This window comes from Emys orbicularis, chromosome 11 (assembly GCF_028017835.1).
Source record: "Emys orbicularis isolate rEmyOrb1 chromosome 11, rEmyOrb1.hap1, whole genome shotgun sequence".
Lineage (NCBI taxonomy): Eukaryota > Metazoa > Chordata > Testudines > Emydidae > Emys > Emys orbicularis.
This window is the reverse complement of record NC_088693.1, coordinates 52365606-52389859: the sequence shown is the minus strand read 5'-3', so window position 1 is coordinate 52389859 and position 24254 is coordinate 52365606. Positions and strand designations below refer to the sequence as shown.

At 40.4% G+C, this 24254-nt stretch overlaps 1 protein-coding gene across 1 annotated transcript in view; it reads left to right on the top strand.

Annotated features, from left to right (window-relative positions):
- Positions 1 to 24093, top strand: part of STAT4 (signal transducer and activator of transcription 4) — a 58201-nt gene extending 34108 nt beyond the window's left edge. Inside the window, exons 7-23 of the mRNA XM_065413852.1 lie at positions 579 to 730; positions 2292 to 2450; positions 3311 to 3403; positions 4328 to 4387; positions 6521 to 6538; positions 6625 to 6718; positions 8105 to 8149; positions 12513 to 12596; positions 13457 to 13555; positions 15149 to 15284; positions 18083 to 18135; positions 19490 to 19584; positions 20063 to 20199; positions 20328 to 20519; positions 21845 to 21911; positions 22672 to 22780; positions 24067 to 24093. Of these exons, the coding sequence (XP_065269924.1) occupies positions 579 to 730; positions 2292 to 2450; positions 3311 to 3403; positions 4328 to 4387; positions 6521 to 6538; positions 6625 to 6718; positions 8105 to 8149; positions 12513 to 12596; positions 13457 to 13555; positions 15149 to 15284; positions 18083 to 18135; positions 19490 to 19584; positions 20063 to 20199; positions 20328 to 20519; positions 21845 to 21911; positions 22672 to 22780; positions 24067 to 24093 (1620 nt within the window). The remainder of the gene's footprint in view (positions 1 to 578; positions 731 to 2291; positions 2451 to 3310; positions 3404 to 4327; positions 4388 to 6520; positions 6539 to 6624; positions 6719 to 8104; positions 8150 to 12512; positions 12597 to 13456; positions 13556 to 15148; positions 15285 to 18082; positions 18136 to 19489; positions 19585 to 20062; positions 20200 to 20327; positions 20520 to 21844; positions 21912 to 22671; positions 22781 to 24066) is intronic.
- Positions 24094 to 24254: the final 161 nt, after the last annotated feature.

Sequence of the window (24254 nt, the reverse complement as noted above, 5' to 3'; positions counted from 1 at the left end):
AAGCACTCCTTCTATGTCTATTTTTTTTGCTGTTCACCTTGGAATAGCTTAAAAACTTCCATATAATTTCCACATAGACTTTTCATCATTAAAGAAAAGTCTATGTGGGGATACAATCGAAGATCACAGAAAGGAGCTTGTGACCTTAACGGTGCTTCTACATGGCAAGGTCCTGGAGGTGTTATGCCATAATAAATTCACTAAAAAAAAAAAAAATTATCTGTAAAAAGAATTCATTAATATTCAGGACTATTTTTAGTATAATGGATGGAGAATTCAGTCACCTGAACCCAAGCAGTAGAGGTATAAGTATGGTCACTTTCTCAGAAATAAAAATTAATCCATAAGCATTAGAACGTTATATATTTAAAGCCTTAAGTAATTTGAATATGGGGTTTCAAAGAGAAACGCTTAAAAACAAGGTGAATCCAAAACACTTTATTGCACATTAATGTATTGCACATTTTTCCTAACTCTCAGAAATTAAAATTTATGACCAACATTATAATTGGCTTCATTTGTAAGCTTTATTGGTGTTCCCTGTGATCAGTTGGTGACACTTTTCCTATTCCTTTCAGGAAGTCCTTAGTAAAATGACACAAGTAATAAATGAAAGTGATGTCTTGATGAACAACATGCTGCTTGAAGAACTTCTAGACTGGAAGAGGCGCCAGCAAATTGCCTGCATTGGAGGTCCTCTACATAGTGGGCTTGATCAGCTCCAGAACTGGTAAACTTACATTTACTTTAAGTTTCCAGTGAAAACCACAGGAAGTCTGCTGCTTCACAGTAGCCCAACACATGTAAAAAGATACAACAGCAGCTCTGATGGAACTTTATGTATGAATTAATTGAGTTTGCTGCTGATATGGTAGCAGTTAAGGAAATAAGTAACTGAAATGCAATGGGCTTTGATAGGTATAATCTCCGGTTAGAATGAATACAAAACAACAAGCTATACACGGAGATTCATCACTTGCAGATTGTCAAACAAAACAACAGCGACAAGCCTCCCATATATCACATACACTTCCTCAAAGGAGTTTTGCTAAAAAGAAATAAATAGCTTGATTAAAACCACACATAAATGTACAGATCTAGTCAAAAACCCACAGAGAAACAACGCTCTCATCTCATGGAGTATGACTTCTCTGTGCGTATTAGAGTGGCACACTGAGCTCACTAAACTCGTCACTTGAGGACAGTGGGAGTTTTATCGGGGGAAGAAATAGGTAAAGACTTCATGCTTTGACTCATTCAGTGCAACACTTCACCAGATTTGAAACAATAGGTCATTGTAACAAGTAGGAGTTTAAGGAGAGATCATAGCCTGTATTTGAAAATACCACAAGGCTCAAAAGGAGGTTGTCATATCTAGATTCAAAGTTCAAATTGGAACATAAACATAATTAAATTTGACAATTATAATGGAGCCAGAGAAAATTCTTGTTCCATTCAGAGCCTTCCCAACAATTTTTTATGTCCCATGAAGCTTTTTCCCCTCACTGGAAGAGGTATAGTGAAGGTCAGCAAGGAAAAAAGGAAAGAATGGTAGAGGGGGAACAACCAAAAACAAAACCATTTTTCACTGTTGGAAAAGTTTTAGTTTTTCATCAGAAAACTGATAGCAAAATTAAAATTTGTATTTTGGTTGAAAAGCTTTTTTTTTTTGTTACCAAAATATTTTTTCAATAAAATTTTTTTAACCAGCTCTACCTGATCTTTTTGTAAGGACCTATGTGAATTTGTGACAAAGATATAACAGGACAAATCTTGAAATCCCTGCTCAGTTTTTTAATCCACTCCTCACACAGTTATGAGAAGGGAGACTTTTTTCAGAGTCCCATATGGGATTTTAGCCACATGAATCTCATTAAGTTAAACTGATAGCCAAGTGTGCTTGGGTTGGATTTTCACAGTCATCTCCTCACTTCTCTGGGATATAAATGTTCTTCTCTTAAAGAACATGTTTTGCAAAAATACTACTGAGCTGTGGCATTGTTGTCCTGTAGTAGTGGTTGCATATATATTTCTCTTTAGCAAGTCACAGGCAGCTTCAAGTCAGTGTCAATGAGGTCTTTTGGGAAAGGGCTAATTTCTGAAATGATATAGGAACAATTTGGCCAATGGTTCACATGTATTCATTTAACTGGCTGAAGTTAGCTTGTATAAGGTTAGTAAATGACAATCAATTCTAATTCTATGATTGTTCTGACAAGAACTTCAGTAACTTTTATGTTCTAATAAGCAATTTATATGAGAGAATGTAACAATCATTTGTTCTGCAATAGTTTTACACTGCTGGCAGAGAGCCTTTTTCAAGTAAGAAGGCAACTGGAAAAATTGGATGAGCTGTTGACTAAACTGACTTATGACGGAGATCCTATTCTACTGCAAAGGCCTCACCTGTTGGAAAGAGTCAACTTCTTGCTCTACAATCTTTTCCGAAGGTACATCGGCTATTATACATTTTGTGTGTCATTTAAGATCTAAAATCTAAAACAAACACAATTTATCATTGAAAAGAAAAAAACCTGAACATATCTGCAATGATTTTAGAGCTTGGTATTTAAAGGTGATGAGCACCTACAACACTAACAGACATTGATAGGAGCCTGGGGATAGGAATTTCACAAATCAGGCCCTTAAAGTTTTGTGGTCAAGTTCTGCCTTTGGATAAACATGCATAACTCCCATTGATTTCAACAGGAATCGTCCATGTGCCTCTGTGAACAAGGCCTGGTGTGGGACTAGGGGATGCTAAATTCTTCCATGCCTCTCCTCCCCCGCCATGAGTGCCACACTCACGCATCCCTTTTAGTTTCTTCCTTTTAAGTAAACCATATTTTGTTACTGTTCCATCCCTGATGTTTTGCCTATGCTGTGGATGTACCACATGTGACTGCACTGTTAGCACATACCTAGGATTGGCCCTGTCTGAGAGCAAAATTTGGCCATTTGTCTTTAAAATATGACAGAAATGTGAAATAATTGTTGTATTTCATGTTTTAGACATTTTATTGGAACCAATTTTGTAGCATGTTTTCCTGCCTCATTTGTGGTGGTGACTCTTTCCTGCATCTTTTAGCGGAATATGATATCTGTGCTATGATGTATTCTATTATATTCAACTAGTTCATTTTTTATGGGAATAACTCACAAGAAATTCATAGAAAATGAGTGTTGGACTGGGATGTACACCTCCCACTCCAATATGCATAGAAAAGTCACCCTCCATGATATGAAAGCCTTTTGACTAGTTCTGTACATTTATGCATGCTTTTAATCAAGCTATTTCTTTTCCAACTAGTTCATTTGTGATTGAAAGGCAGCCCTGCATGCCCACCCATCCCCAGAGGCCAATGGTACTTAAAACCTTAATACAGTTCACTGTTAAACTAAGGTAAGTAAAGGAAGACTAGCGTTAATTCCTTTATTTCCATATTACATTATATCCTGGGAGAGCCAACGTTTAACACATTGGGCCACATCCCGATGACTACACTCAAGCAGAGATCCTATTGCCTTCAATGAGAATTTTCTTGAGTAAGGACATACATACACTGTGGTCCAAATTCTGCCACCTACAACTGTACATGGAGTAAGATACTGCTCAACGTGAGTGAAAGTAGCAGCTTCTCACTGTGAGTAAAGACTTCAGATGTTTGCCAGGTCACATTTTAAAAAAAATCCTTTATTGGATTCTTGCTTTAATGACATTACTAACAAAATAAGGCACAAAAACAAAGTGAATAATAATATATCACATCACACAAGCCATCTCTGCAGTACTTTCAAGGCTACGCTTGCCCACAAGCAAGGTAAATTACTGCATTTTTGGAGGCTCGTGTCTTCAACAGCTCAGAGCCTGAATTTGCTCCCCACTGGCTCCTTGCCTACTCTGAAAATAGGACTGGATGGTGGAACTCGCAACTGAATCCCATCCACGAGCAGTAAGAACAGAGGGAACAGGAGGGACGAGGGTACAAGAACCCCCATACTTACTATCCACTTGATGTCTCTCACAGCACAGCTGCAGGTCTTATGCAGTAACACTTTGCCTGTGCCATCCTAACTTTTGTCACATGCCAGCACTTATAATGAAGAGGGAGGCACTTGCCACCTTATCTCCCTCAACTTAAGCTTGGGACCCTGCAAATCATGATACAGCTCTGGATACTTGGTCTGGTTTTCTTTAAAATGGGATTTTAGAGACCTTTGACTAGGGAACTACCAGCCTTTATTCTATAATGACATATAACTTTACTATATAAAAGGGACAAGTCCTAGTTCTGATTGTTCAGTTTTACACTTTTTTATTTCCCAGGCTGCTAATTAAATTGCCAGAGCTGAACTACCAGATCAGAGTGAAAGCAACTATTGACAAGTAAGTGACCACATTATACAGCTAGGGCTCACCGTCTGTGTTGCTGCTTTAGGTGATTTTAAAGTTGTTGTGTTTTTAAAATATAAGACCTATTTGAATGTTAAGGAGGTTTATTAGAGTCAATAACTGCTGAAAGATTCTCTTATGTTTAAAAAAAAGCTTAATTTTTACTTGATTTTTTAAAATTTGAAACAGCAATTCCAATGAAGATTTGTAACAGGAGCTGTGTGAAACACAGTGGTTTTGGCTGGCAGCAGCAGCATATTCATGAAAACCATTTTTCAGCTTTGAGTCCTGTGGGATTGTGCCCCTTGAGTTCTACATTTATACCAATCAAAAAAAAAATAAAGGGAACGTGTAACGGTGCGATGACTCACTGGCGTGGCGCCTCCTACTGGCTGTCCAGGGAATTAGCTCGTTTCCAGCTCCGGAGCGCCCTCTGCCGGAGGATGTCTCACCTGCTGCTGGCTCCCCGTGTCCCTCCCAGACCCCGGTGCCCTTTGCCCAGGGGTTCTGCCCACCACAGTACCCCCTCGCGCTGGGTCTCCCCTCCCAGGGGAACCCCCAACCCTCTAAACCCACCTTGCTTCAGTGGCTACTGCCAGTCATCATCTAGCTCCCCGCTCCCTGGGGCCGACTGCAGTCTGTAAACCACTCATCATCAGCAAGGGGGTTAGGACCTGCTGCCTTTGCCTATCTCTGGGCTGCCCCTCTGCAGCCCCAGTACCCTTTTGTAGGCCCTTAACAAGACCTGCAGCCTGGGGTTTTACTAGGCTGGAGCTCCCCAGCTCCCTCTGCTCTTCCGCAGCACTGCTCCACCCTAGGTATCCTGCTCAGCTATGAGGCAGCCAGGTCCTTCTCTCTCAGGAGCTAGAGAGAGAGTTCTTTGAGCTCCTGCCTCACAGCCCTTTTATAGGGCCAACTGTGGCCTGATTGGGCCTGGCCCTAGCTATGGCTGCTTCCCCAATCAGCCTAGGCTTTTCCTTCAGCCCTAGCCCTCTCCAGGGCTGCTTTTAACCCCTGTTCCTCAGGAGTGGGGCAACCGCCCCACTACAAAACGTCAACCAGTTTTGCCGAGTTTTGGGTGGAAACCATAAGTTAGCCCAGGTTCACTAAAAGGTTCTCATACCCAAGTGAACGTAGGTTGTGTAATGAAAGCCAAAGTGCATCTGTCTTTTCAGTGCCCCTATACTCTTGATGAAATCAGGCTGCGTTAATTTGTAATCACAAAACAAATAACTACTAAGGTCCGGCTCCTTGAAGAGAATGGGAGTTTCAGGTTTCTCACTGGCTGTTCTCAGCAGAACCTTAGGCCCTAGCCACATTTCAACTTCTAATTGAATGATTCTAACTTGTAATTAGTTAATAGCATAGCTAGCTCTAAAAGCTAATTTATCTCAAAACACCACACAGGCCCAGATCCTGCTAATATTTACATACCTGCTTAACTTCACTTCTGTGAGTAGTTCCATTGATTTCAATTGGACTACTCAGGGTAGTAAAGTTACGCATGTTCTTGGAGGACTGGTGCTATAGTTAGTAACTATGGAAGCTCAGAGTGTTCCACCCCCGCCAGAGACTGAGCTTTGCACATGGCTGTCTTCCTGTAAGTGGTTCCTCCCATCTTTTTTTCCATTTTTCTTTTTTACAGTGTGAACAGGACACCCAAACTGATTTGGTTAGTCCTCCTTCTTCCCAGGTGTCTGTGCAGCAGGACATCTCAGAGTGCATTGCTCTACATGCTGATGCTGTGTGCATGTTCTCCAGTCATTCTGTGCCCTGCTGTACAGATGCCTATATTTTCCCAGAATGCATTGATGCAAACAGTTAGGCAGAGTGGTAGCTTTGGATATGCACATATGGTTCCGATGGCAGAAAAAAGGCTGTGGGGGCACAAAGTGAATCATATTACTTATAACTAGCCATGTCTGACTGATTACAGAACAAGTCACAGCTGGATTTGTAATATGGATGAACCTTTAGAGGCCAAGGCATAATTTAATCTGCTCTTTTTAAAAAGGTGCTATTTAGTTTGAATGCATACTGTATATATATTTATATATATATATATACACACACACACACACTGGGTTACAGGATATATTTTCTCTTTCTTTTTTCTTTTTTTTTAAGGAATGTATCAACTGTAAGGTAAGGCTATAAAAGTTTGAGACTTCTTAATTTATCCCACATTATTTTATCTGCCATTGTGTACATTGTTATAATGTGTTTTCTAGTAATCGCAGATTTGTTCTATGTGGCACTCATGTCAAAGCTATGAATATGGATGAATCTGCAAATGGAAGTCTGTCTGTAGAATTTAGACATTTGGTAAGTTTGCCAGGTACTGTTCTTGTCATGTGACATTGGTAAAGCAATCACAGATTTTTTTTTTTTAACCTGAACAAGGAAAACTGTATCATTCCTACAGCTGTCTCTCTCTCTCTGCTTCACTATAGAGCTTCTGCCTAGAACCTTTCACAGCCCCAACATGCCCCACTTTTTGCTGCAGTTTTAAAGAAACAGCACACATAGCCTCATAGTACTTGCTTTTACTCTCTTTATCAAATATGTGCTATACAATGCTCACTGTTAATACTCTACACAAGATTAGGTACCATGTACTTTCTGCTCTACAAACCAATCTCCTTCCCATCCCCTCTGTGTCCAGTGGCTCTAGATTTTTCATCTGACTTCATATGATTTGTAGCTTTCGCATTTCCATATTTGCTACTGATAATTATTTTGGATATTTTCTCGAATGAACAAATGAGCTGACCAAGTAGACAAACATTAAATAAAGGAAAAGGGGTGTTTGAAATATATTGAATGAAAAATTTTCCCATCAAAAATGGAGTTTTGTCAAAAATCAACATTAATTCTGGGTCGCTCATGTCCCTATTCTCCTGATTGGTCCTGCTGCCTGACTGGACTACATCTCCAATGATATGTTGTGGTCTCTTTCTGTGGCTTAATCACTGTGGGGCATCGTAGAAGTTCTGCAGGAAAGGAGTCTGCAATTAGAACGCAAGGCTTCACTTTTTGCATTCTTGTTTAGTTTTTTTTTTTTTATTATGAACTTAGCTTTATTGACATAAATAATCACTCACTGAATAGATTTATCAAGAAACACCATCAGAGCCTTAATTATAGGTATTCAATGTAAATGGTGTACTTATCACAAGATTACCTAGTGCCATTAATTTATGGCAAGGCAGATTTTGATTCCACCAGCCATTAAGGCCTGGTCTACACTGGGGGGGGGGGGGGGAGAATCGATCTAAGATACGCAACTTCAGCTACGAGAATAGCGTAGCTGAAGTCGATATATCTTAGATCGACTTAGAATCACTTACTTCGCGTCCTCGCGGCGCGGGATCGACGGCTGCCATTCCCCCGTCGACTCCACTTCCGCCTCTCCTCGTGGTGGAGTTCCGGAGTCAACGGCAGAGCGATCGGGGATCGATTTGTCACGTCTACACTAGACGCGATAAATTGATCCCCGATCGATCGATCACTACCCACCGATCCGGCGGGTAGTGTAGACATACTATTTTGAGATCCCTGAAGAAATCATATGTTAGTTTCTGAAGGATGCACAGCACAAATAGACCATCACTATACAACCATAGTAGTAAAACCGCTGTAGCGAATACTGCTGCTAAATATTTCCATCTATAAACTTCCTGAATATAGATCTTAATTTCCATTTTACAGCAACCCAAAGAAATGAAATCGAGTGCTGGAAGCAAAGGAAATGAGGTATAAAGTTTTTTAGTTTTGGAATATGTTTTTTTAGGACTTTCAAATAAAAAGTATTTTAGAATGCATTTCCACTGATCTCATTTGTAGGCATGTTAGCTTTTGAAATAAACACAGTCATGATAAACTGAACAGTAGACAGTCGTAATATAATAAAAATACATGAGAACTTTTCAGAAATAAGTTTCTTAGAAGTTTGAATTAAAAAGCCTCAATTTTATACAACAAAAACGGTTGGATTAGACAGCAGGATATATGTATCCAAATGTGTGTGTTTCTTCTTAAGGAGTATTCTTTTAAATTGGGCCCCAACATTTACATTTTGTAAAAACAAAGTTTTATGAAATCCAGAACAAGAGAAATGTTTCCACAGACTTTTTTTTTTATTAAGTCCAGTAAGAACAGTTCATTAAATAAGTAAACTAAGAGCCAAATTCACAACTGGAATAAGGGTGTAATTGTATTTAAGTCAATGGAGTTGTGCCTTCTTCAATCAGCTTTGAATTTGGTCCTGCTTTGGTAATATTTATCAGAAGCTGGTCTTAGTGCGCCCCCTTGTGGTTAGATTATGATATGAAACTTCAGATTTACAGAATAACTAACACACACTGTGCCCTCTGACATTTGGAAGACTTGTGTACACTTCAGCTTTGTAAAGTGAACAGATGTTGTGAGTGACTGCATCCTAGAAGAGTCTAAAAGTATGCTTCTCCTATATACCCAAAAGAAAAATTTACATAACCTTAAAATAGGCATTGTCTTGCTCTCTAAAAAACACACTTTTAAATAGATACCATTAATATTGGTGTAGGGACATCAGTATGAATTAGTATTTCGAGTAAGTTTGCTATTTATCCTCAGGTTTTTGTTTAAGATCAGATTGAAACAAAAATTAGAAACCTACACATGAATGTTCGTACGGCTTTAACTGTACCAGTACCAGTATAATTAAAGTGGTATAACCCTCTAGTGTGGATGCAGCTATACCAGTTTAAAAATGGTATGGAGTATTCCTGTCTGGAAAGAGGAAAAGCTATACTGGTCTACTGGCGCCGCCAGCTTTTTTGCCATCCTAGGCAGCCGCGGTCGCCGCCCCCCAAATGTTAGTGCCCTAGGCGACCGCTTAGATCGCCTAATGGGTTGCGCCGGCCCTGTCTACAGTACCTTTCTACCAGTTTAACTGCATCCGCATTAGGTGTTATACTAGTATATCTTTAAAAAAAAAAAAAAAAAACCCACAACACATTCCTAAAAGACAGTTATAAGAGTACAAAAACTGCGTATAGACCAGGCCTTCGTAATAGAGTTTATGTGCAAAATAAGAAAAGATCAGCATGGATGGTTTAAACAAACAAAAAGAAACCACAACCCAAAACCAAGCAGGACACATTTTTGCACACACATCTGTATTCTTGACTGGAACAATTCACCAGTTGAATAGTAAAACTGAAACTTAGGGTCTGATTCTCTGTTGCTCTGCACCTTGTGAAGTGAATTTGCACTAGGGTAAATGAATGCAAAGTGGGTGTAAAATGCTACTGCCCTGCCCTCAGTTTGTGCACCTCTTGTTAAGTTTGGATTTAGTAACAGATGCTGTGTGCTTATCTTAGTTGTCGATGAGTCTTTCCTATTAAATCCAAAATCATCCAAGGCTAAATGCTCCCCTTTATGCAGCACAGTGGGAAGCAAAAGAGCACTGATGGCATGAAGAAAAGTTGAGGCCTATGCAGATGGGACAGGTAGTGAGAGAGTATATTCCTCCAACAGATCACATCCTCCCCGAGAATTTCTTGGTGCCCAGTGTCCACTCAAAACTAGTATCAGGAACCCCAAGTGTTCAAAATGTATGCATCAGGCCCCCAAAGAATGTTATGAGATTGTTTAAAAATCATGAGACTTTAAACAATTAGTGTTTGGGGTTTTTTTATTTGCCTTCTAGTTCGTTAGCCTTTTAGGTTTTACATTTTCCAAATTCTCTCTATATCCAGGAAGGTTAACAATATTCATTTAAAGAAAACCCACAAAAAGTAAAGGGAGATTCTCACATAACCACAAGTCTCCAGGAAATGGGACTTTAAGTTAAAAAAATAAGACAAGATTCACAATAAAATTATGAGCGTTGGCACCAGTGTGAGGGATATGGGCTGGATGGAAGAGAGGGGCCGGGAAAAGGCTGTACTTTGTGTACCATTCTTTTTGTTAAATGGGATAATATCCAGAATGCAGTTACAGCGACTCTGAGCAGCTACATATCCTCTGATCATCCTTCTCCACCATCAGAGGGAGTCACAGCCATGCTGCCAGCATGTGGGGAAGCCAGTGGCAGCAAGAGCTTTTTGTGCTGGGGGAGGACAAGGAACAGCACAGAGACAGAGTGATTCTATGTGAATATCCTTGTGATTTGGCCACTCTGTTACTTTTGTTCTCACTCCTGTGTGTGGCTTATCTGGCCATGCCACAAATTTGCCAGATTTCGCTCTATTGCTGCTGGCCCCCACTTTCTGAGGTTATAGTACAAGCATATTGGTGGCTACTTCTTGTCCTCAAATCTTTTCTGCTGGGTACTTCCATTTGCTGCAGGCAAGAGGAGACTATGATTTTCAGAAGGATTATTGGAGCTATATAGCTAGTTTGGAGTGTTTAAGTAAAACTGCTGGTGGATCCCTGCACGTAGTGACAGATGCCAAACTTCTACCAACTTCTGCCTTTTTATAAGCACAGAACTTGCTCTCCAAGTATGTCTGTGGTTACAGTTTTCAGATCTGCATTTCAAAACACATATGGTCAGTGTTCTAGTCCTGTACGGGGAATTAGAGTTAATCATTTTAGTTAACAGATGGAGACAATTGTCAATGTTCCATGCTGCAACTGGGAAAAAAATATACTGAGGCTCTAGAAATGAATTCAGAAATGAGGTAGCACAAGTATCCTGCTTGGTTGTTATAGCTGTGTTATTTGTGCCACACTGCTGCTGGTCCCAGGTTCTGAAAGAAATGAGAAGGCAAAGGAGTGTAGTAGCTAGAATAGGCAAATAAACTCTCTCCTGAGAGAGGTCAGGTGCTTTTGAAAATCCCACTAGGCAGCTATCTGCATCTTTAGGTGCCTAAATACCTTAAAAATCTGGCCCAGGGCAGAGACAGTTTTTAATTCTGTGCTTGGTTAGTTCTTCCATTCCAGGTAAGTGTCCATGAAAGCCTACTGATCAGAAGGTTCTGCAGCTGTGGTTTATGCCACACTGGGGTGGGGGGGAACTTTTTTATTCAAAGTTTAACTTAAAAGGTGAACTGCAAAGCCAGTGAAACTGTGCCTTTCATGGCTTTGGCTGATGCATGAAGTTGACATCATGCATTTGGGTTTTTGTCTCACTTTTGGTTGTAAAAAAAGTGGCTTTTCCCCATTGAACTTTATACTAGGAATGGCAGGATTTGGTAGTATCAGGAGGGGAACTTTGACCTGATAGGAGGTGGAAACCTGATCTGCAGTGCCCAACTGTGATTTGCCCTTGCAGACATGTGCAAGGGGAAGGGGAGTCATGGAAGGAGACCTTCCTCATGTGACCTATGCAAAGACAGAGAATTATAAATACTCTCTGTAAGCAGGGATTTCACCTTAACCCCTCCATGGAGCAAATCAACTGAAAAGGATTGAAAAGGAAGCGGGGCTGTAGCACACTAGAGAGCAAGATACACCATCCCTTTGGATGGTACAGAGCAGTGCATGCACCCCCCACCCCCATGAGTGCTGAGCAACCCTGGGAGAGTTTATGCCTGAGGCACAGTCACTCCCTGTACTGCTACTGGTGCAGGAGGGCCTCCATGCAGCTCTTTGTGCAAACTGCACAATCTAGCCCAATATATGGAGGAGCTATTGGGCAACAGGAAAGCTAATTGAGCGGCTGCTCAAGTTTATCCTTCCTGGAATGTTGCATTCCTAGTCCTCCAAAGATAGACAGAGTCCTCTGGGAAATCGGAATCTGTTTTACATTGAAATTGTTGATCACGAAAGAAGCTTTTTAAAAAAAAAAAAAGTTTGAGGCCATCTCTAGAACTTGCAAAAAGCACAGTTCCTTTTGTTCATTTTTCACTTCAGTCTTTAAAAGTGCAACAATCCCTTTAACAATGTTTTCTTAGCTTCTTCAGAAAACTGCTGAAGTTTTAGACAGAGTTTAAGGTCAGGGCACTGCCTTTTTTTTTTTTTTTTAAACACCCACGATTTTCCACGGGCTCTGCTTAAACAGTATATTCAACTGGCATGTTTTCTTTCAGTGTTGTGTTCTCTGCATGGTTTGGTTGTAGTCAGGCTGCCAAAACCAGTTTTAAGTGCCAACTTTATTCACAGTTTTATAATGTGTTTGCTTCCTCAGGGCCCTCAGATGGTAACTGAAGAGCTACACTCCATCAGCTTTGAAACACAGGTCTCCCTGTATGGTCTGACTATAGATTTGGAGGTGAGTGTTTTCACTGTTTTTATGTGGGGAAGAATAAGTAATTATTTGTCCTCAAGCCAAATTAATACCTATTACTTACAAGAGTTTGAGATAGAAGATGTACAGTACATAGATACATACAGCAACTTTTAAGTCATCTAATTGGCTATGCACACTTCACTTTGGTACAGCATAAATATGATGTTCTGCAGAGAATTTAGTGCACAGTCCTGCCCCCAGTGAAATCAGTGGCAAAATTCCCATTGAGTTCAATAGAAACAGGATTGGGATGCCCCATGGAGCAGCACAGCATGCTGCTTTGAGAAGATATGATATGATATATGGCAAGAGAAAGTTTTAGGGGCCCATGATACACATGCCTGCAGGTCTTCCTGATTCACCATTTGTGGGCATCATAGTGTGGCTGACATGAGCCCTAAAGGTCTCCAACAGTTCTAGGGATACCATAGGTCCCCTTCCTCCCAGACAGATGACTGGCTGTTGGCAGCTATACTTTGTGCAGCTTTCATACAGCTGATAAGGCAGCCCCTAGCCACAGCTACAGCCAGCCACCTGGGTCGCTGTGGAGTCCAGCACATATAGCTGAGCTCTGAGACTAACATTCACTGGACATTTGGGGGCCCATCCCTTGGGTTCACAGACCAACCATTAGCCAGCAACAGCACCCCAGCAGATCTCTGCCCCTAGGAATATGCCAAAAGACGAATTGGTGATATTGAGACTATTACAGTTTCCAATACTACAAAACTATTATGCTAATTAAAAAAAACAAAAAACATGCTAGCAGACTAATACATTCCCCAATGAATGCCTTGTATGCAACACTCTGTAACATTCACATACTCTGTCTTCTTCACCAGACAAGCTCTTTGCCTGCAGTGATGATTTCCAATGTCAGTCAGTTACCTAATGCTTGGGCTTCTATTATTTGGTACAACTTGTTGTCAAAGGATTCTCAGGTAGGTCTTCAAATCCCAAATATTAATTTTCTGTATATTTCTAGTTATCCACTTGTCAAACAAATGTATCAGCAGAAAAAGATTTTTCCCCAGATCTGATACTTCTAGGAAATCTGGCCTTTTTTCCCTGCACACACACGCTATACTACAAATTAGCTGTAATCACATTTATAATAATACGATTAACATTATGTAGAGGATTGAATGGGTCTTTGGATCGAGATATGGTGCCCTTTTTACCTCCAGATCGTCAGTTCAAATGTAAGATAGTTTTCAGTCAATACTGACTTGTTACCATTTGACTTCCGGTGTTTGGTCTGTATGAAATGACGTATTGGAAGTTTCCAATCTATTTATTATTGATTTGTATTATTAGTGTGCCTAGGAGCCCCAGGCGTGTACCAGGACCCCACTCTGCTAGGCATCCTACATAGTTCTTAGTGGACAAATCTCATCATCACAGAGCGAACATTCTCAACTGGCATGTTGGTAGTCCTGGTAAAAAGACCAGTAATGGAATGAGCTTGTAGATTTAATTACCCTTTCACTCTCTTGATGTGGTTTCTCTGCAACAGGACTGAGGCAAATTGAAGGGGTGTACTTGGAAGTCTTGTACTCCTGCTTCTTGCACTGTTCGTAATTTGTGAGTATATAGAACACCTTAGAAGATTGCCTTGTACTAAATACTGTCAACCTACACCATTCACAAACACTAACTTCACTTAAAAAAATTATTCATGCCTGTGATTAATATATACTCACGTTATATATAAAAGAGCTTTCGTTATTCAGATTAATTCATTGCAATACGTAACTCACAGCTTGAATATCAGTCTGTCAAATTGGATACATAAGAGTTTCTGTACTGTATTAAATACAGTTCCCCTCACTTATTTCACAGGAGTTAGTGCTTTTATTAAATTAGAACATTAGCAAGTGGACTGGTACCACCTGCTAGTAGCCCCAACTTCAGGGAGGTTCTCAGTCTGTGGGAGGTTCAGCACAAACTGCTAAGTTAGTCACATCAGTTACCTTTACCAGCATTACTTCTGCCACGTTGTGGAATAGCTCTAATAGTAGCTCTGAATGAGAAGCTCCTCTAGTTTTTCAGTCAGGGTTTGGTGGCTGTCTGTAGATGTTGTGAGGAGAGAGAATGCAAGAAAGGATGTGTCAGAATGCCGACAAGAATTGGCAGGCCAAATGACAATCCCCCTAGATATCAATTTTAACCCAAACAAAACTCTTACCCGAAGTCTTTTGAGCACAGTCATTAGTCTGGTTTAGATTAAAGGATTCAAATGGAAAAAAAATATCAGCCAGGCTATAAAAAGAATTTAACATATTGCTATACCGGGTGTCTAAAGGGTTAGTTAGTAGACTTGGCACACTGAAGTTGTGTTTGCTCCAGATGGAAATTGTCTTCTGAGAACACCTGCTCTTATTGGTCAGCTTTTCAATAGTTAGCATTGTTAGTCTCAGAAGAAAGTGCTGCTATCAAAACTAAGGTGCATCTGACTTCCTCTTTGCAGTTTGAAATGTCTAATATTTCAGAGTGGCTACCAATGTATAAACAAAGCATGAATTCTATTGCAGAACCTGGGTTTCTTTAACAATCCTCCTACTGCCACTCTGAGTCAACTCTTAGAAGTACTGAGCTGGCAGTTTTCATCTTATGTTGGTCGTGGACTCAATTCTGAGCAGCTCAATATGCTGGCAGAGAAACTTATGGGTAAGAACCATAAAACTATGATAGCTGTTCAATTTCCATTTACTTCTAAATATTACACATGACAGGCCACGCTCTGCCCAGTTGCAGGTTAGAGGTCAGAATTTATGCCCAAAATCCCCTCCTCCACCACCACCCCTTTCCCCCCCACATTGTTCACTAGTTCTAAACCAGTTTGTAAACACAGTTTGCCTTCCTCCCCTTTGTGCTCTCATGTGCTATTGCCACAGGTGACATCACTTTTCAGTAACACAACCACCTCCGCCACTCAGCTCAGCATTGCCAATTGTTTGTTAATACTTTCAAAGTAAAAAAAGTTTGTTTCACCTTATTCATGACAAAAAGTGCCTCAGCTTGTGAACTTTCAGACGGTAAGGCTAAGCAAAAGGGTGTCATAGTTGCAACAAACTATGGTAAGCTTTGTTAAAGAACTGTCAACCTATTATGAAATGAAAGGGCAGTCTTGGTCTGTTTTAAAAAAATATATATATATACCTTTTATCTTCTGGGTTACTTGTCTTCCGAAGGCAAAGAGAGATCACTCCTGCTCTGCTGATGAAGGAGAGGGGGGGTTCTCTATGGACAGGAAGTGTAATAGTTAAGTCGTAGTAAGCCTTCTAGTAGCAGGATGGACACTTGAAGGTTTCAGCTACCTGTCCTCCTGAAGGGGGATTCAGGCTTTGGAGGAGGCTGGTAGATTTATCTATGGTTAAAAGGTGGAGAGGCTGTTCCTTCTAATGTCAGTCAGGTAGATATTGTCAGGTGGATATTGATTGGACTGATTGCCCTTTTTGATGGAGGGAGGGAAGAAAAGATGTTGACAAAACACAGGGGGCTCCTTAGCTAGATTTTAGTTTTGGTGGAGGCTGAGGTGGGGAGGTGTCAGGGTTCCCCCCCACACACACTCTGAACTCTGGGGTACATATGTGGGGGCCAACATGAAAGACCCCCTAAGTTTATTTTCTACCAGCTTAGGTTAAAACTTCCCCAAGGCACAAATTCCTTTCCTTGTCCTTGGACGGTATTACTGCCACCACCAAGTGATTTACACAAAAATTCAAGAAAGTGTCACTTGGAATCCCTATCCCCCCAAAATATCCCCCCAAGCCCTTCACCTCCTTTCCTGGGGAGGCTTGAGAATAATATACCAACCAATTGCCTTAGCAATGTGAGCACAGACCAGACCCTTTGTCTTCAGGGCACTAAAAATCAATCAGGTTCTTAAAAGAAGAACTTTATTTATAAAGAAAAAAGTTAAAGAATCACACCTGCAAAATCAGGATGGAAGGTAACTTTACAAGGCAATAAAAAGATTTAAAACACAGCGGATTCCCCTCTGGGCTCAGCTTCACAGTTACAAAAACAGGAATAAAACTACCTCTGTAGCATAGAAAAATTCACAAAACAAAAGATAACCTAATGCATTTCCTTGCTCTATTTACAATTTCTGTGGTTTTAGATGGATTATTCCAGGTATATTTTTAGGAGATGTTGTACCTGCTTGGCTTCTCCCTCCGTCCAGAGAGGGAATAAACAAACAAATCCTACCTCCTCCCCCCCCCCCCCAGATTTGAAAGTATCCTCTTTCCTCATTGATCCTTCTGGTCAGGTGCCAACTAGATTATTTGAACTGCTTAACCCCTTACAGGTAAGGTGATTCAGTATAGCTGCCAAGGAGGGATTTTATGCACCTTTCCCTCTATATTTATGACAGGAGGATACTTCTGAGGTGCAGCAAAAGGGGATTAAGGCAGCTGCTAATGGTTTGGGGAAGGCAGCTGCAGGAGGATTGGGAGGGGAAGGCAATTTGCCTCGGGGAATGAAACCACTTTTTTTAGTGGCTTGTTGTACAGGAGGAGGGAACATCCAGATTAGAGCCACTTCCTGCAGTGAAGTGATGGTGGTGCAGGTTGAAGAGAGGTGCAGTTGTGCATGTCCAATGTGCACATAGTCAACCTCTTCCAGGGCTGGGATCCAGAGCTGCAACCACATTAATAAAATTTGAGGGACGAGACCAGGAGTGAGAATGCAAAAGACCTGCAGCCACAACAAGGGGAATCATAAGTACAGTAGGAAAAAAAACTGAGGGAAGGAAATGTTTGCATTCCCCCAGACATTGTGCCTGTACCTGAATCCTCCTCCTGCAAGATAGTCAGGCTGAAAGATCTCCCCTCCCAGCTCCCACTCCTTCCCCAAACACTTCAAGTGATCTAGCCTGTTACTGGATAAATGTCTAGGACCTGGTGCAATTTCCGGGTGCCATTCCCTGTCTAAACAAGATCTCCCTCCTCTTGTATCTCAGTAATTAGAAGGGGGAAAAATTAGGATGAGGTTGGTTTTATTTCACAGGAGAATCATGACTTCTTATTTAGACATTAAAGATTTGAAACAATACGACTAATAACTACATGTTAAGTGATGTTACTCTAAAGGTACTATATTTATTCTCTGCTAGCATTTACAGAAGAGTAAATTGGTAGGAACATATGTATCATAAAATATTTTCTTATTAGAACTTTGAACAGAAAAGTCTCAGATAAAGTGAAGCCCATGAGCAGCAAACGCAGATAAAAAGTGGAACTCTGTGTTTAAGTTGATATAGAACAGAAGTCCCAAATTGCTTCAAAGCATTGCTGTAATGTTTAAATTGCAGGTCCACCTATAGAGAAACTTTGCTTGTAGTCATGTTGTTCAGTTAAATGTCATGTACAATGTAATGCTTTTAATATTCAAGTATCACAAATGAACCTATTTCAGGAACTTCAGACAAAGGGACTGATATATTTCTTTTTAAATTTTAGGGCAACAAATTAGTTACAATGATTATCAACTGTCCTGGGCAAAGTTCTGCAAGGTATGATTGTAAAAAAAAAAAAATTAAAATATTCTTCTTTTTCCTTTGAGTGCCTGCTTGCAGGCTTAATTCTGCCCCATTGACCTCACTGACAGACCTATAACTTGACATGTCTGAAATCAGGATTGGCCCTATCCTGAGCTGCCCTGTGTCAGGATTTCCAGGCCTAGCACACTTAAATTAAATTCTAAAATGCTACTTCATGGAAAGAAGCAACAAGGACCCTAATGGTTAAATCTGGCTGGGAGGAGTTCATGCCCTAAACCAACATGGGTCACCCTTTACTCCACAAAATGACCTGTCCTAAAGTTGTTGAAACTGAACTATATTTTAATGGCGATGCAGTTTAAATTGGCACATACAGGCCATCTCTAGAAAATTAATGGCTTGACCATTAGTCAGTAGTTTTGTCTGAATCTTCTTTGACCATTCTAGTTAGCTTACAACTGACTTAAGAAACCATAATCACTGATGGGAGCCAGACCCTAAAATTGTTTTAAAAAGTTAAATTACTCCAAATGCTCATTTGTGAACTAAAACAAAGATACTTCAAGAACTGATTGGCTGTAAATCAATACATCTAAATACTTTGGTCAGAATCAGACAAAAATACTGAGTATGGAAAGTAAATCCAATACATTCATATTAAAGATGCATTATTTAAAATATATTTGTAATATTTGAAGATTCTTGGAAGGAAATAGCTGTGTTCTGTGCTCTCAAGCTGTAGTTTCATAGTGAGGGAGAAATGATATAGACCAGTGTTTCCCAAACTTGGGACACCGCTTGTGTAGAGAAAGCCCCTGGCGTGCCGGGCCGGTTTGTTTACCTGCCGCGTCTGCAGGTCCGGCCGATCGCGGCCTCCACTGGCCGCGGTTCGCCGCTCCAGGCCAATGGGGGCTGCTGGAAGCAGCGCGGCCGAGGGACGTACTGGCCACCGCTTCCAGCAGCCCCCATTGGCCTGGAGCGGCGAACCGCGGCCAGTGGGAGCCGCGATCGGCCGGACCTGCGGACGAGGCAGGTAAACAAACCGGCCCGGCCCGCCAGGGGCTTTCCTTACACAAGCAGCATCCCAAGTTTGGGAAACACTGATATAGACATTAATTATTCTAAATAAAGATTTTAAAGTGAAGCACTTCCTCTAAAAATCTTTAAAAGCAAATCATATAGATATTTTGTTTTTACACAAGATAGTAAGATTTGAATTGCTGCTTTTAATACATTTCTCTATCATTCTCACATAAATAGAAACTAGAACTATTCCTGTGAAAATGACAGGGACATGCAGCATTGATATGGTGTTAAAGATGTGGTTGAAATTATCTTTTTATTTGTTTGTTTATTTTACCAATAGGAACATTTACCTGGAAAGTCATTTACCTTTTGGGTATGGCTCGAAGCAATACTGGACCTAATTAAAAAACACATTCTTCCTCTTTGGATTGACGGGTGAGCAATATACTGGCAATTGTCCATTAACGTAACAAGCTTATCTCATTTGTCCCTTCTCTTTATTAAGTCTACATTCAGCATTACAGAAAAGAATTTCCAAAGGCCTAAAAATCTCCAAGTCTGCCATATTGTTTGCAATTATTTGTAGCCTGAAGAAAACTCTACTGAAACTATTCAAAGTGGATTTTATATTTCTCCCTTATGGACTCAGTTAGTTTACAGGCAAGTAATATGATAAATTTTGTCATGCTCCACACTGTGATGGGGGCCCATGCTGTGTTCCTGTGCAGATAAAACTCCCATTAACTTCATGTGGAGCCTTTGTGAAGTCTATAGCAGTGGGCCCTATAAAACAAGCCTTTTACTTTGATTGGCACTTATCTGGCATTGCAAGATAAAAGTTGGGAAATGAATGCCACAGAATGGATGCTGTAATTACTCTGTAAGTAAAGCCATAATTTTCTTATACTTGCAGGTATATAATGGGATTTGTGAGCAAGGAGAAAGAACGAGTTTTGCTCAGGGACAAAATGCCTGGAACATTTTTATTAAGGTTTAGTGAAAGCAACCTGGGGGGAATTACATTTACCTGGGTGGACCAGTCAGAAAACGGTAAGTGCAGCTTAAAAGTGTAAAATTCAAGACAACCTAAACTATAAATGATAGGTGAAATGTGTAGCTGATTATGACTGTTGACCTCTTTGCCTATTCACAATTATATTGCCTTTGTGTCTTTACAGGAGAAGTAAGGTTCCACTCAGTGGAACCCTATAATAAAGGTCGTTTAACTGCGCTGCCATTTGCTGACATTTTGCGAGATTACAAAGTTATTTTGGCAGACAATGTTCCTGAAAATCCACTGAAATATCTGTATCCAGATATTCCCAAAGATAAAGCCTTTGGCAAATACTACAGCAGTCAGCCAAATGAAGGTTGGGCTCTATAGTCTATACTTATCCTTTTTGGAAAGTAACATTAAATTCAGATGATATGCAAATGAACTTTTTTCTAAGGAAAACAAATGTTTACTTGTGAAAACATTGCCTCATTTTATGGAATGCCTTTATAAAAACTACTTGTTTTCTCATGCACCCCCTGTCTGCCTGTTGTTTCCACTTGTTGTCTCTTGTTGTAAGCTCTTTGGGGCAGGGACTGTGTTTTTGTTGTGTGTTTGTTCAGCACCTAGCATAGTTGGACCCTACTCTATGAACTGTAGGTACTACAGCAATACAAATAATAAATAACAATGACACATAGGCCTGGTCTACTGGGGTGGGAGGCAGGATCGATCTAAGTTATGCAACGTCAGCTACATGAATAGCGTAGCTGAAGTCGACGTACTTAGATCTACTCACTGCGGTGTCTTCACTGTGGTACGTCGACGGCTGACGCTCTCCCGTCGACTCCGCCTGCGCCTCTTGCCCTGGTGGAGTACCGGAGTTGAAGGGAGAGCACCCGGTGGTCGATTTCTCGCGACTAGATCAGACGCGATAAATAGATCCCCGCTGGATCGATCGGTGCCCATTGATCCAGCGGGTAATGTAGACAAGCCCTTAGATATGCACAAGCTAAGAAACATCTCTGTGAAAGCAGTCATATTAGAGGAAGTTATTCAATTCATTATTTACAAAAATATATTTACTTTCAAATTACATTTCTTTGCCCATGTTTCAGATATTTATTTCTATTTACAAGACCACTTGTTAGTCTGCTTCCAGAATTATGTAGCAGTGTCACTTGCTGTTTCTTCAGTTCCAAGAACCTCTCATTTGAGGTTCAGGGGACTTACTCTCATGGGCTGTTTGCCAATACTAACTTATAATTCCAGATCCCATGTAATATATATTGACTAAAATTGCCAGTGTAGTCAGAATTACTTATGAATGAACACAATCCTATTTTGTCCTCTCATGAAAGGTTTCAGTTAAATGCAAATGTTTGCAGGATTGGCTTCTAAAGGCTCAGACCTGCAAAGCTTTGAACACATACCTATAATGCATTTAAGTACTCCTCATGACTTCAAAGGAACTTCTTAAGTGAGTCCAGTTACTTATGTGTGTACGTCTGTGTAGGTTCAAATCCTGTCTTGTTGCCCATGTTCTTGTTGCCCATTTATGATTAAAAAAATAGTTATGTTTCCCTTTCAATACATTATGCTCTACAGCTTTTAAAATATTTGTATTAAATCTCAGTAACTAATAAGCATAGAAACTTTAGGGCATTTTTTAAAATTTTCTTAATGTTGATTCTTTTTTAGTCTCAAGACCTACAGAAGGAGGGGTCAAAGGTTATGTCCCCGCTGTATTTATCCCAATCTCCAAAATGTGAGTAAGCTAAGAGCTGTTTTACACTTTGGATGTTTTTCATTAAGTCTGTGTACCTCCCTTCACCCCGCAGTTTCTTTGATTCCATTTTTTCCCATGGAAATACCTAGTGGTAGCAACACAGAGATATGGGCCCCAATTCTCTGGTCTGGCAAAGGAGTGCTCAGTGTAAGGCTGGGGGAATAAGTAAAGAGGGCTTTAAAAACCACCTTTTCTCCCCCAGTCCTGGTGCTGTCTATGCATCAGGAAGGCATGCAAAATAAATTAGAGCAGCCTTTAGGCTCCTCTAATGTGTTCCAGCTTTTAAGGTCCCCCAGAATCTTGGGTATAGTAGCTGGGTTTTACCTTTCTTTCCCTGACTACAGCTCCTGCATCAAGTGGCCAGAAAGTGGTGAAGGAGCTCCTCTGCAGTTCTAGATCACAGGAAGATCCCCCTATGCAGGCAGAATTAACAAATTAAACAAGGTTTAAACAAGAATTAACTGGAGTAGCACAGTGTGTACAGTATGTTTTTGTGTGTGTGCCAGCAGCTATATCTTTTCAAGGTATTCTCATTGATGTTGTTGGCTAATAGGACATTAGCATGCAGTTGGCTCTTTCACAGGCTACTTGCTGCTAAATCAGTGTTACCCAAACACAGATCTATATGATTATTTCCATGTCTGCATCCCTTATTGATGCATTAAGTTGCAAAGGGGTTTCTTCCCATTATTTCCTAATCATCTTTAAGGTTATTTATTTTATTTGTGTTTCTTTTAAGCCTGTATGATTCCACAGATCCACATTCTCCATCAGATCTTCTTCCCATGTCTCCAAGTGTTTATGCTGTGCTGAGAGAACACCTGAGTCCCACAGTAATTGAAACTGCTGTATGTTGCAAGTTTTTTCATTCATAATTTACTACTAAGCAAATGGGGTCTACTTTGTGGAGAGAAAGAGTTACCAATGGAGAGAAAGGCTTCTTTTGCAGTGCAAACGGGTGAGAGTACAGTTGTAACCATTAAAAAGTCAGCACTTGCCTTCAGTTCCCATACAGTGCTATGGGAGATAACCCAGTTCTTTCCTATTCTAAATGCAGTAGAATTCTTCAGTATGGTATGGAATGTTGTCTTTTTCATGGTAACCATTGTACTATGAACTTTATATCTTAGAACTTTGCAATGCAAGGATCTCAAAATTCCATGCAAGGATCTCCAATTTCTGTACACACATTAATTAAGCTTCAACACCCATAACTGTAAGTAAGTATTGTACCGATTTTACAGATAACACAGAGGGCTTGATTCACCCATTGCCATGCATTTTATGTAGTTGCCATTTCTGATTTGGTAGCATTTTACAGACACTTTGCACTAATGAAAATGACTACTTCCGCTGCATGGTGTAGCTGGGTCTGTCTCTGGGATGTTAAAGGTGAACTGAAATGTCTTAACTAAACAAATACAAAACATTCATTAAAAGTCCATGGAGAGACTTAAAACTTACATTGCAAATGTATTTATTTATTTTAAAATCATTTTCTATTTTACTTGCCTGCAAAGAACTGCATTCAGAGCTCTGTGCAGAACATGAGGCAGCTCAGCCTCACAAGTTGCACCCAAAGCAGGAGAGGTTCTTACATTTCTTAGCCTGGTTTAAATATTTGGGGACCGAACCTGGGCTGGTGTGATTTGAAGCTCTCCCGTCACCATCGGCATAGTAGCATCTTCACTAAAGCACTACAGCAGCACAGCTGCAGCTGTGGCGCTGTACGTGAAGACAAGCACTCAGTATGTGGCAAGAGGGAACTTTTAGTGTACAGTAGCAGAGTCCAAGGGGCGAGTTAGTGCACAGCAAGCTAGTGTGCTGTATATCCACTTCTCAGCTTGCCACATACTAAGTCTCCATGTAAACAAGCCCTTAATTTCCCCAGAGTGTGAGTGGGTGTGTGCGTGGGGCATCTCCCTCTGTATAGTTCTAGGGACTGAACCTAAACTACCAGTGTCTCTTTAAGTGGCTAAGGTGGGGAACCATTACATAAGTCAGGGCTTAGTTTGCACTGTGAGTGTGTGTTTGTCACTGGAAGTAATTTGAGCAAACTGTGGCTTGTTTGTTTTGTTTTTAAAAATGCAGCAATAATTGCCTTAAAGCTGATGTTTTCATTCCTCTCTTCTAGCTGAGTTCTCCATATTCAGCTGACTGAAATGCAGACACCATGAAGAACAACAAAGCAGCCAAAATACTTTATAAAATGAAAGTTTAAAAAAAAGAAGTTGTTTATGCAGCTTTGTAAATAAGGGTTTCCTGGAAGCCAATGCGATGTTCTTCTTGGGCCTACATGTACTTTCAAATGCATGTAAATCA